This window comes from Lissotriton helveticus, chromosome 6, assembly GCF_964261635.1.
Source record: "Lissotriton helveticus chromosome 6, aLisHel1.1, whole genome shotgun sequence".
NCBI classification, from domain to species: domain Eukaryota; kingdom Metazoa; phylum Chordata; class Amphibia; order Caudata; family Salamandridae; genus Lissotriton; species Lissotriton helveticus.
Window position 1 is genome coordinate 81,921,198 of NC_136067.1, and position 13,784 is coordinate 81,934,981.

Here is a 13,784-nt window from a genome sequence, read left to right on the forward strand (position 1 = left end):
CAGGGCATGCTGCAGTGGCAGTCTGCATGGCCTAGGTGAGGGGTCCCTAGAAGACCCTCTTCAGTCCCAATGCCCGAAGTACAATTTACTAGGGACTTACAGGGGGCCTGAACGGCCAATTTTGGAACAGTATTAGGGAAGAAGCACTGGCACAGGGGAACTGGGTGGCAGGGACCCTGTGACTATAATCGAAACCACATAATTTTCCAGGCAAAAAGTGAGCACTAACTATATAAAAAAGGCACTTTCTTACAGGACCCTCCTCCCTAAATAAAAGAGGATGAAACCAACCTTCCGCTGGATAGGCTTCATCTCCGAAGTGGAAGAACCTGGAAAGGACAGGACACTTGAATTGGCATGGGCAGTCCTAGGTCTGTGGTCCACAGTAAAGCCCATTCCCTGTAGCGAGATGGACCACCTTAACAGTTTGTGGTTTTCACCTTTCATCGGTTGTAACCATCTGAGATGGAAAGAGAAAAAACCCCCATCGCCAGACCCATATTTGCCTTCAAAAGGAACAACAACTTAAAGAACCACCTGGTAAGAGGTAAGATGCCTGAGACTCCCCCCAGTGTCCAAACTGCAGTCACCAGCTTAAACCCTATCTTTGGCAATAATTGGTGACTCTGTGAGCACCACTGAGCGCACTATATCAGTGGCACACAACAAGAAAATGACCAATTGCCGCACGGCCAATATTATTTATGCATTCCTATGCCCATGTAATTTACTCTATGTAGGGGAAACTGGACGGGAATGTCGCACAAGGATAGGTGAGCACAAGTCCAACATTAGGAACAAAAAAGTCTCTGCCCCTATTGTTTCTCACTGGATGGAGAAATCACATACAGAGAGAGATCTCCGGTGGTTTATTCTGGAGAAAATATCGGCCAAACCTGGAGTGGACCCCACCGGCTTGCGTAAGAAGAGAGGTCTTCTGGATTTTTATGTTCAATTCAGTCAAAAATGGCCTCAATGAAGAATGCCCTTGGCCGAATGCGCTTTTATAATGGGATATCTGGATAATATCTCAAATGGATCCTCCCCCCTCCCCCTATGATTCTCTGTTTTCATATAGCCATTATGTAATTATTGGGCAACACTAGTGTCATTCGGCATTCTTGGCCACCTGTTCGGGTCCCCACCGCACTTAATATTTGAGAACACAATATTTGACTCTGCGTTCTCATTATATATATATATATATATATATATATATATATATATATATATATATACATATATACACACACACATATATATATATATATTAAAAAAACTTGTAGTCAGAAAATTTGCGTTTATCTATAGTGCTTATCCACATAGCTAAAAGGACCGTTATCGTTATATATTGGCTTCCCTCATCAACATCAAATCTCTAGATTGCTCAGTAATTCTTTTAAGCCCCCCGCAGATGCCCCCACAACAATACTGGCAGCCAGATAAACTGTGGTTATTTATTACATGCATTCATATAATCAAAGTATCATCATGCTTTTAAATCCGTGCTCCACCCAAACGCCTTATCTCAAGATCTTTAACAGTTTACTTTAATCAGTAGTCATGAGGCGCCATACATGCTGGGAGGTGCGCTAACTTGAAAGATCAGCTTTCTGAATATCAAATAAAAAAAAATCAAAAATCAAAAAAAATATATATATCACCTACTCTTCCTAAATTAACATCTTCCAAGATGGCGGCCGATACAGATTCGTATCATAATCAGTCCGCTTTCCACTTTTATTGTTGAAAGCACCGGACACACCTGAGCTGATTTACCCGCGGGGACTTGGAGCCTTTAATATCGGTGCTGACCATGTGAGTTTTGCCAGCACTACCTGAGAACCGTTTTGCCGCCCCGCGGTCCGCTTGGAGCTCGCCTCTCTATCGGTAGGCTAGCCCCTACACGGATATCCTTATGACCATCCTTGCTCACTCGAGATATTGTATTCTAGATGCCGTACGTCCTGTGTTAAATACGGCACAACAAACGGGGGTCTTTATTATTTAGGTTTACCTCCATTTTTTATTTTTCAATTCTTGCCCCAGGGGACCTGCTTTTTACCTAAGATAGATGCCCCACGCTGGATTCCATATGCTGTTTATTTGATCTTATCTTCTACTACAGACGGAACCCGCCACTTGCGGTGAGCTTCCCTTTATTGATCAGTAGCTTTAAGAAAAGCTGTGATTGAGATACCGGCGTATATGTATGCCTGGTTTCCCCCTTTTCTTCATATCCTCGAGAGAAACTGACATCTCACGGCTGACTCAGTGCACCTATCTGTTTATCAGGAAACCACGCCATCCCTTACTGTTATCAACGAGAATCCATCCGACCTTTTGAGAAACCTCCTTCGCCGTTTGTGCAAACTTAGCAAAAGGTAAAATGTGAATCAACAATAACATTTGAACAGACCTCTATGTTGTTAGTCTGGGAGGACCTTTATTTGAAACTACTATGAGAACTATTCTGATCCATATATGTATCCTTTTCTCTCCTCTGCAGGCCCCCGCTGAGTGAATGTATTTTGCCCCAAACCGACAGGCCCTCCAACTGGAGTTTTCTGAATCTTTTTGAATGCATATTGAGCGTGGCACATACTGTGATCGCAATATATTAAGGTACTTATATATCGTTTCTATTCCTCTAGACCCTATTATTAAATGCCCTAAGAGACTCACCGGCCGTAAAATACCCTAAGAGACTCACCGGTCAGGAAAAGCAATCATGTATATGCCAAGGTTGACGCTGGTATTTGCCAGTGGGTCCCCACCTGAAGCCCTGAACAGAATATCCCTGACCGATCTAAATATCACTGTATTTGTCCAACAGGCATTCTTCGTGCTATCCTATTTTTGACCTGACGAATTGGGGATCCGGCTGGAGCTACCCTATACCCGACGCATCATTATCAAACGCATTTCTAGGTACATGAAAGAGTACCATAATTACAGGTATAGACAATTTTTAATCATTCATATGACAAAATGCCCACAGAAGCACTTGCCCTAGATCATGATTCTTATAGGCATTAAATGTATTGATTTTCTCCCTAGAAAAGAAACCCCAGAATTAAGCCTTCTGAGCGGCCCCCCTGCCATCGGTATACTCTCTTCATTAATGTGTTTCTGGTGAGTAAAACTTTCCTGACCCCGCGTAGTATAAATCTCTGACGCGCTATGAATAGGGGTGACCCACAAATAAGATTTCCACTTAAAACTTGTTGTCGCCATTTTAATTAAATGTATGAATGTGTCATGAAGGATGGATCTTAAATGAAATGTTTAAACACTGAGTTGTTAACCCTCGCTGTTTGGTCTATCTTAATTGACCGCTGGTGTTATCCCATTGAGTACAGACCCCTATCAATCCGAGTGACTTCTTGATATCAGAGCCTTGACACATAAATCAAGTAAAATGTGATAGATATGATATCATAAGACCAAATGTATGCCTTTCTGTATTTTGCATATTTTAATGTTTATCAAAAATATCTTTATTGGCGCAGATCAACTGGGCGACCCTTGGTAATATGGTCGCGAAAAGGGATATCGCTCAGCTCTGGGGCTCCCACAGGCCACTCACTGTATCCAAATGGAAGGCGAACATGGATTGGTGCATGTTTCGGGAGAAGACTGTACCTATCCCGGGGCAGGCCCAAGAAATGGAGTAGGATCTGGTCCCAATGGAATGCATATCGTGGAAATATATGTACTCCCCCACAAGATGTGTATCCCGATGTCTCCTTGTCCCCCTAACTGACATTCCGATTTTTGTTCTAGATAGTATTACTGCTTGTTTCCTTGCCTACCCCTCCCTCCCCACAAATATCGGCTGTACTGTCTGTACTCTGTACTAGAGCTCTGCCTACGTGGACTCATGATCATGCTTTACTGTATTTCTGCCTTGTGAGTTTTGTTATTTTATTGTTTCAATGAAAATTAAAAAAAAAAAATATATATATATATATATATATATATATATATATATATATCTGTGACGGGGCGGGACGTCCCCTTGCAGAACACGGCAACCTACAACAGGACTGGTGGTCAGAGGTCCCCTTGTCACCCCTTTCTCTCCCCTGTCAACAGCACGACTCCACATACCTGGAGGACGATTGGTTCACTAAAGAAAGCGGACACCGTTGGGAGTACGAGGAAGACAAGGGACTGGGCGCCTTTAACAGCGCCTTCCAGAGCGACGAGACTCCTCCCCTCTCCGACGTCATCGGAGCAACTGAGCCAAAAGAGGGACAAACCAGGAAGAAGGCGGACGGCGTTTCCCCGGAGGAAGAAGGTCGGTGTGAGCGGAGAAGGAGTGTACGGTCGAGGGTCTTTGAGGACAACGTTGAAGAAGAGGACGAGGCGAGCCCAGGCGTCTACAGCAAGCCAGGAGGCAACGTCCCCACGAGCCGCCACACCACGCTCCCGTGGGAGGGCGTGGCTCTCAGAGGTACGGGGCAAGGTAGCGGGTTGGGTGGGACGGCGTTTGCAGCCTGCCGAGTAGAACCTGCCCGCTAGTGTAACATACTGTACAGCCGTGTGTACTCTCACCCCCCCCCCCTCTCACGAGCACTAGAGCACTCGGAATAGCTGTACATATCACCGTGGTTTCCCTCATACCCGGTCCCACTGAGAGACGTGATCGAACGTCCCAGTAACCCTAGTCTTTCTGTTCTCTTTTCGCCCTGTTTATTTTGGGTATCTGGATCGTCGGACCACCCTGAGGCCACGACCTGACAGGCAGAGACGCCCTGGAGCCCCTCAAGAACATAAAAACGGATCCTGCAGTGTTCGCTAGAGAGAGACTGACTAGCAGGAGAAGAAAAGCCTACATTAAAATAAAGCCTTCTTTGAAAACCCTGATCAAAGCCTCAGACTCTGTTACTCCCACTCCCACTGCCCCATTACAATATCTTTATTTGCAGTTTGTGAGTCCCTAACCCCATGGTACATCTTCGCCCTGAAGAAGGTGTGGTCTGAATAGGCCGTACACCGAAACGCGCGTTGGCATGGTGGCTGCGGCTGGCAGAAGCTTAGCATTTGTTAACCACCGTCTCCTACGCATCTTGCCTCCACAGTCTCATTTTTGCTCATGCAGTTAAATTTCATCTACACTGCAGGCCTGGCTGTACCAGTATGAGTGTAATGTATAAATGCTTATGGATCCGATTGGTTTTATTAGTGTGAAAGTGAGTGTGACTCTAGTATGGTTGCCTGGGAGTGTATGGGACATGTGTATATATATTGTAAATTTATCCCATGAGAGGTTTTTCTTTCCTCTTTTTATTTAATGTAGAACAGGGATCAGATTGTGACCCATGCTACTTGAAAATATTTAAACAGATCAATAAACAAGAAATAACAAAATGAAAACTGTGTGATGTGTACTTGGCTCTGATGTTTAATTTTGTCACCTTTATTTAAAACAAAGGATCCCTTGTGGGACCACAATATACGTTATGGCAGGGTTGTTGTTTATTCTATTTTGCTGTAACCATCTGAGAAGCCTATGGTCTGTCTGAACAAGGAAGTGAGTGCCTCAACTTCTTCAGGGCTCAGACCACAGCAAAGGCCTATATGGCATTCCAATCCTTATGAAAGCAGCAGGCTGGTCATGTTCCTCATCATTGGTTTGATCTGGGACTGCACATCTCCCATGTTCAGAGGCATCTGTCTGCACAATGGACTGCTTCTAGTAATCTGGAGCTTTCAGGACTTCCATTGCCGTGTCAAAAGCCTTTTAATAGCTCACTGTCCAGTTCACTTTCTTGGGCATCTTCTTGGCAGTGATCTCTGTGAGGGTGTCACCGTGGACCCATAATTATTCACAAAACTGCTGTAATACCCAGTCAACCAGGATTGCGCTGACTTGGATCTGGATTTTTGGCGCTTTCCAGTCAAGAATTGTCTGGATATTTGGGTTGCAGTGGCTAAACGTGGCCTTCACCTTCAATTTTACCCAAAGGAGAACCGGGGTGCTTGAAGACAAACTACTCGCAGGTAAGTAAAGCGGCTCAAGATTTGAAGGTTTAGGCACAGGGAGGCCCACAAGGCAGCACCAAACATACACCATCAGCGGCACTGGGGCAGCCGTATGCAAACACGGTGTTGGACGCCCAATGCACTTCAAAGGAGAAACTCAGTTTGGGAAATAGGCTCCAGGCAACAAGCTAGAGGCTGTATGAAGGAAACCAGCAACAGCTGAGGTAAGTTGGGATGTTGTAGGTCGTAAAGACACCGTCGCTCGAGCTCCTCAAGGTCCAACGGGTCGGGTGCAGGAGTGTCCTTTGACACTTGGTTTCTCTTTCCGGAGCCAGGTGCAGGGGTAAGGCGTGCGGGGGTAGGAGCCTTTGACTTCACTCTGCAGGCATCGTTGCGGAGTCCAGGAGGGGTCAGCCAAAGCTGGACTTGGACTCAAGATAACTTGGCAACCTTTTCTATCTGTGGGCCACCTGGACACTGGCCAGTGGCATTGGGTGCAGAGTGGTCAGGGATCACAGATCCAGAAGGCACCAGAATCCTTTGTGATGCTTTCTTGTAGACAGAGCTGCTGTCCTCGTGAGTTCTGGTCTTCTTCAAAGGCAGACAGTCCTCCAAGGGGTTGTGGAGGTCGCTGACTGCATGACAGGCATTGTTTCTTCGCAGGTTCTTCGAGTGCAGAAAACAGGCTGATAGGGCTGGGGCCAACTCAGTGGGCATCAACAGTCTTTCTGCGCAGTGTCTTCTTCATCCTTCTTAGGTCAGCAGGAACTAGTTTAAGGGGCTGGGGGAGTCCACTAAATACCAGATTTATGTGTGTTTTTAGGGTGTGACAGGTAGGGCCATTGGGCACCTTAGCTGGGGTTTCTAAACCCTCAACTATGCCACCCTCCTGTAGGAGGGTGTATAATTCTAGCCATGTTGGAGGAGTACCAGAATCGCCTTCGGGGTGGAGTTGGTAGAGGTGGGCACACCTCTAATTCCTCCTAGTTGTTCCCGTCGGTTTTCCCACATAAAGTGGGAGTTTAAACCGGGGGCTGCCATCTGCTGCTTGCAGCAGTGGCTGTGGGTTGCAGGCATTTGGTGCTTCCCTTTTAAGTACTGTGCCAATCCTGTGGCATGTCCTAGATACCAAGGGTACCATTTACCAGGGACTTACATTAGCATGATGGGCGAATTGTGGAACAGTTTTAGGGAAGAAGCATTGACATAGGGGACCTGGTTGGCAGGGACCCTGTGCACTATAAGACAAATCACATCATTTTTCAGGGAAAAAGTGGGGGCTATTCATGCCTAAAGAGGCTTTTTCTCACAGCCAATTTTAGTGACCTTGAGGTCCCGGTTGCACTCAACACCGCATGGAACATCATTGACACTGAGCCACCTTCCCATATGTTGTCCAGCCATAGACTGCTCTAATGGATTTTTAAGGCAATCCCAGAACGCACTGCAGCTTCTCTGCTACATCTCCACGCCAAATGTGACACAGACATTGGGCATATCCTCACTCAGAAAGAATGGGAAGAAAACCTCTCCCTCCCACATAAGGTTTCACAGGATGCAAGATTACAATACATCCAGTTCAATAAACTATATTGGGCATACTTGATGCCTACATGTGCCCCAAAAGATTTTACACTGCTGCCAGTGTAAACTGCCCTCATTGCCTTGCTCCCAAAGCAGACATGAAACATATGTTTACGCCCATCTCAGTTGTATCCTCTTACTGGCGTGAGTTGTGCACCATATTGACCTCCTTAATAAATCGCCGGGGACTTTCAACCCCGGAGGACCGTCTCTTGGGCTTACTAAAAACTCCAGAACAGACAAGGTTGTTAGCAGGTTAATAGACATCACCCTTTTAATGGCCAGATGCTCGATCACCATGAAATAGAAAATCTCTTCTCCAGTCCATGTCTTACACTGGTGCACAGCAGTCCTTTAATGGGTAATGGTGGAGTCATTGACTCTGCGCAGGAAGGAGGCCACAATGTGGACTTTGTGAGCGCACCATGGGACTTACTGATCTTTTCTTTCCAGGAACACGCCAAAGACAACATTAGACCATCTTAAATACTTGAGCTGGAGTATATCCCGAAATTCCTTACCATCTGAAACCTTACAACCACATTTACTGCACCCCACCCAATTCACTTCCCCATTCCTCCCCTCACAGATATTCAAAGTGTTTCATGTATACCATGCAGAGCTCTACATCGATTTACCTTCACAGACACTTAACAATATGGCATGTTGTCGATGGAGATTCTGGTTCTGACTAATGCTTTGGCTACACAACTGATTCAATATGCAGTTCCTTTGCTGCCCAATGTATAGGTTGATTGGATGTATATTGTGATGTATCCATAACTCTGAAAAAATATATTAACCCCAAAAATGCAATGAAATTGTTTTTTAAAAAAATTGGGAAGCATAGTAATAGACAGCCTTGAAAAATAATTTAGTACAGCCCAATATTGACAGCAGACTTCACCCCATCATGAGTTGCTGCATTTTAACAGGGTATAGTGACCAGAGTTATAGATGTGCTATAGCCATGGCCAATTAACAGCATCACATTGTGGCCTACAGTGCTGAAGGACTCCACCTCATCATGATTTGCAGCATTTTAACAGGGTAGAGTGACCAGAGTTACACATGAGCTATAGCCACGGCCAGTCAACAGCATCACAGTGTGGCCTACTGTGCTGAAGGCCATTTAAAGATCCAAAATGGAAGGTGCATGTGCAGTGTCTGCATCCAATGGAACTGACCACTACTTCCCTTACACCAAAAGTCATAAGCAGAGAATGGGTTAAAGAGAACTCACTTTCCAGAACTGTACAATTTGTCTGTATAAGCGCCCTAAACTTGCCAAAGCCACGAATAATTCATTGACCTGGCACTCCAACTGGCAAGGCGCTCTATCATCATGAAGTGGAAGGCACCAGCCTTACCACTGGTATCTATTTGCCAATCCACGGTCATGCGTTGGGGCCACAGCAGAATTGACTGTGCTGCTGGGCAAAGAGGCCAGAGCACTACAGAAAAGTCCAAATGTGGGTTTAAGGGACAATTTACTTTAATACTTGACCGACAGTTTAAAGGACGATACTAGACCCCACTGAACACTCAATCCGATATTCCACTCCTCTGGACACTTATTTACATCACTTGTTATATACGTGGAGTATTGGTATGAACATCTCTCCAATTATCTTTTAACACTGTTCGGTTTATGTGCTCCGAAACCCTCCTCCGACTAACACAAAAGTTAATCTTTTACAATCATTCCAGGTCTGTTCTACTGTTAAATGTTCTATTTCTCTTTTAAAGCATGATCTTTGTCTTGAGACAATATGCAAACTTTTACCTGCATAACGTCTGATTACAATATGTACGCATTTGCCTAATGCTCTGCATATGCAATCACTACACCGAAATGTATCCATCTAATTTGCAATGCATGTATGTTATATACTTCAACCAAAAATCAATAAAAACCTTCCAAAAAAGGTAAAATAATAAAAAGGAGTACTGACTTTGCAGAATTCAGGATATAGTGCATGGGGATCTCTTGAAACAAAAACAGGAGCAGCTTCCTTTGTTCCACCTTCCCCTAAAGAGCAAAAATAAAGAATGCAGAAATAGTAGTCATTCATTTCAACTTGTTATTTAAAATAAAAAATAGGAATGAGAGCAGGCAGACATACTTAGGAACTGATACATTTTTAATCCGTATCGCAGGGAAATAGGATATTTGTTGCAAGAAAAAAGGTTCTATTGGGTTTCAATTTCTGTAACATGAAACTGAAGAGTTGCTAAAAAAAAGAAAATAATAATAATTAAGAAAGCATAAAGAATGGAATGGAAAAACGGTGGAAAATGAAGTACAGTCCCGCCGCCATCTCCATAACGTGCACTTCTTTTTTGGGCAAATAGCCACCTGGGAAAATGTCATCACTCACAGGGCAAGACAGCCAAGGACTTAAGTGGTCTGACCCACTGCTCCATACTGTATACTGTATACTGTTGTGGGATAAACGGAAATGAGAGCCGAATAGACCAGTGATGAAGGAAGCTCTCACTAAGAATGCACATATTAGTTTATTAGCATTTATTAATCTATTTGATTACACGTAGCGAGCGAGACAGCTAAATCAGTCTCTAGGTCAGACACAAAAAAGTCAACGATGCGCCCATTGTAGGAAAGTGGATTATTATGTGGTGTGGCTGTGAGACCTCATCATGTAATAGTATTACACTCTTTTTTCAGGTCCAGTTAGGTTTGTTAGAAACACCATTCATTGACCGGGCAAAGTAACATGTGTTAAGCATTCAGAAGTCACAAAACCGTTTAAAAGAAAGTAACAAGATACAATATGAACCAAACAATTTATGAATATAGATTGTATTTTGATCTTTAATTAGACACCATAATGACAAAAATCTATCAAAGGCAACCGAAGATATGTATTTTTAAATAAAGCATAAATCACTGTATTTCAAAAAGGCAGTAACTCAGAGTAATCTATTGCAATTGAGGTTTAGAGTTAGAGTTAAGTTTCAACATAACGGCTGCGAATGTCTTTAACCTGTATTTTGACAGGCCAAATCTGATGAGGAGCTTGTCAGGGTGACCAAACAGGGCCAGAAGGACAGTAACCTGTGGTCTTGAGCAGTCACAAGTCAGTTTCTGTATCCTTCCTTCAGACCTCCATAGAGGTCAATGGAAGTGGTCCTGATGCAAGGGATACAGGATGCCAAGGATGCGGTTGCTGTGAGGTGATGAGACCTTTGGAGCCACTCCTTGGGCCTATGAACATCGGTGGTTGCCTAGAGCCTCAGTACTTACTCTCACAGGGCTGCAGCAGGGTCTAGTGCAGGACTAGTTTGGACTAGTCAACTACCTTTATAGCAAGAGGTTTCCTTCAGGATTATTCTGCTTTCTTCAGCGGAATGAAGGCAGCGGAGGCATTCTGACCACTAGGCACGGGTCAGGGCTCAGTCCTCCAGCATGCACCAGTATTGACAAGGTAAGCCTAGCAGCAGTACAGCTGGACACTTACAAGCAGTCTCCTTTTGCCTTTTGTGTGCATTTAGCTCAACAGGGGACTAGACCAAATAGTCCTTGTAGACACTGGGTCCTTGGCAAGTGGGAGATGGTTCAGACCTTGGCGTCTCAATCACCATGCCCACAAGTGCAGACCATGTGCTCTTTGTGAGTGCTACGGTGCAGCAGGTGTGGTCCATCTTAGTACCGCCTCCCTTTGAGCAGTCAGGCTACTCAGCAGGTGCAGTGCTTCTTCTGCCTTCTTTGGTTCCATCAGTATTACGAAGTATGGGTGCCAGTGCCAAATGAGGGTCACTCAACTGAACATACTTTTTAAGGGTTGGAGCATTGGCACTGGAGGCTGGTTAGCAGGTCCCGATGCACTTTGAGTCTCAAACCAGCATCATCAGTCTAAAGGTCATGCAAAAAAAGAGGCATTTCCTCACACCCATCACACAAGTTCTCCCCCCCAAAAAATAAAATAAGAAACCTAGCGATACTGTGTCGCGTCTGTCGTGGGGTGGAGGCGGTGTTTGTCTTTGGGATGGGGGGTAGGGGATTGAGGTTATTGTGTTGGAACGTCAATGGGTTGGGAGATAGGATAAAACGAGGAGTGGTGCTGCAGCTGTTGCGACGTCTCTCCCCTGATGTGGTGTTGCTGCAGGAGACGCATTTAATAGGCAATACTTGCCATGCTATGAACAGACGTGGTTATCGCCTCCTAGCACACTCTGGGTTTACCTCTGGTTCTAGGGGGTTGGTATACTAGTCAGGAACTCCCTCCCTCTGGAGGTTAACTACATTATTCTTGATGATAGGGGGCGATACGCCGCCATAGTTGGACGCTGGGAAGGGAGGGTCATCACCCTACTCTCTGTTTATGTTCCGCCTGGCCTACAGACTACTACCTTTGCCGACTTGGGAAAGGTGATCCTGGGGTTCCCGGAAGGTCACCTGGTGGTGGGTGGCGATTTTAATTCTGTGGTGTCTGAGATGTGTGACCGCCACCCTCCTAGGGAAATTGCGAAGTCTCAATCCTGGATGGGTGGCCTCCTGGATACTCTGGGATTGATCGACTGCTGGAGACTGCTCCACCCGGGGCAGTTGCAGTATACGTTTCATTCCGGTGCCCACGGTAGTCTCTCGAGACTAGATTACGTACTGATGCCTGCTTCACATGCCTCCTCTATTAGGGAGATTAAACATCTGGCCAGGGGTATTTCGGACCACTCCCCATTATGGTTAGTAATGGACACAAAGTTGGGAACGGAGGGACGGGTGGCCCAGATCAACCCCTGGTATCTTCGAGACCCTAGGGTACGGGCGGAATTGATTAAAGCGCTGGATTATTACTTCACGGAGAATGTGGGCTCTGTATCCTCCTCGATCTCACTGTGGGAAGCGTATAAGACTGTTATCCGGGGCCAGGCTCTCTCTTTAATCAGTAGTGTCAAGAAATGTAAGCATGAGGCGGTTGTCAGACTTGAAAATGAAATAACTGATTTGGAGAGAGAATTGGAATTGGGGGTTACCCAAGACAGGCTGCACCTCCTTGGTCTTAAACAACTTGATTATAGAGCACTGGTTACTGACGTTGCAAAAGCCATGAGCAGAGAGCAGCAAGGACGTCTGTATGATGTAGGTGACAAGGCAGGAAAGTTAATTGCTTGGTTGGACAAGAAGGAGTGTGCCAGTCGTGTGGTTCCGGTGATTGAGAGTATGAATGGAGTAAGAATAACTGGCCCGGCTGAGATAGTGGAGTGTTTCTCGGAATATTTCCAGGCCGTATACTCCCCTGTGTCGGATAGACCTGAGCAAGACTCATCTACTTCTGCGGGATATCGCGTTGCCCAGTCTGTCGGATCCGGAAAGGGAGCTCCTCGATGCCACGCTTACTGTCGAGGAGGTGGCGATTGCTATCCGCTCGGTGTGGTCCGGAAAGGCCATGGGACCTAATGGACTCCCCATCGAGCTTTACAAGTTGCGGCCGGATACGATAGCCCCTTATCTCAGGTCGATGTTTTTGGAATCGCTAGAAGCGGGTTCCCTCCCTCCTGATCAAAGACTGGCGTCTATTGTAGTAATACATAAGGAGGGGATGCCGCGAGATCGTTGCGCCTCTTATAGACCCATATCTCTTCTAAACGCCGAGCCCAAGATCCTTGCCAAAGTGCTTGCTAACCGCTTAATAACCGCCATCGGCGACCTGGTTCACCCGGATCAATCCGGTTTTATATCACACCGCAATACAGCGTTGAACCTCCGGCGCCTGCATGGCGCCCTAGCGGGGGCGGCGTCTTTACGTGAGCCGGCCATTTTGGCCTCTTTGGACGCCACAATGGCGTTTGATACGCTGGAATGGCCATATCTCTGGGCAGCCCTTGCTAAGTTTGGCTTCGGCCCGGTATTCATTAGCTGGGTGAAGTTGCTGTACACTGACCCTTCAGCTCAAGTGGTTGTGAACGGTCGGGTCTCCACTCCGTTCACCCTTGGCAGGGGAACGCGCCAGGGCTGCCCGCTGTCTCCGCTTCTTTTTGCCCTAGTTTTGGAACCCCTGGCGGCCTGGCTGCGGTGGGAGCCATCTCTGAAGGGCTTTTGATGGACCTCGGACTTTGAGGACCGTGTGTCCTTATACGCGGATGATATCCTGCTGTATCTCACGTCGCCTCGGAAATCGTTGATAGTGTTGTTTGACGTGTTGAATTCCTTCCGTAAAAACTCCGGCCTCGTCATTAACTGGTCT

At 45.9% G+C, this 13,784-nt stretch overlaps 1 protein-coding gene across 2 annotated transcripts in view; it reads right to left on the bottom strand.

Moving 5' to 3' along the window:
* The window catches only part of LOC144762250 (exportin-5-like), a 1,106,737-nt gene that overhangs the window by 836,017 nt on the left and 256,936 nt on the right, over positions 1 to 13,784 (bottom strand). For both annotated transcript variants that reach the window (XM_078647393.1, XM_078647392.1), the window contains exon 7: positions 9,531 to 9,607. In XM_078647393.1, coding sequence (XP_078503519.1) covers positions 9,531 to 9,607 — 77 coding nt within the window. The remainder of the gene's footprint in view (positions 1 to 9,530; positions 9,608 to 13,784) is intronic.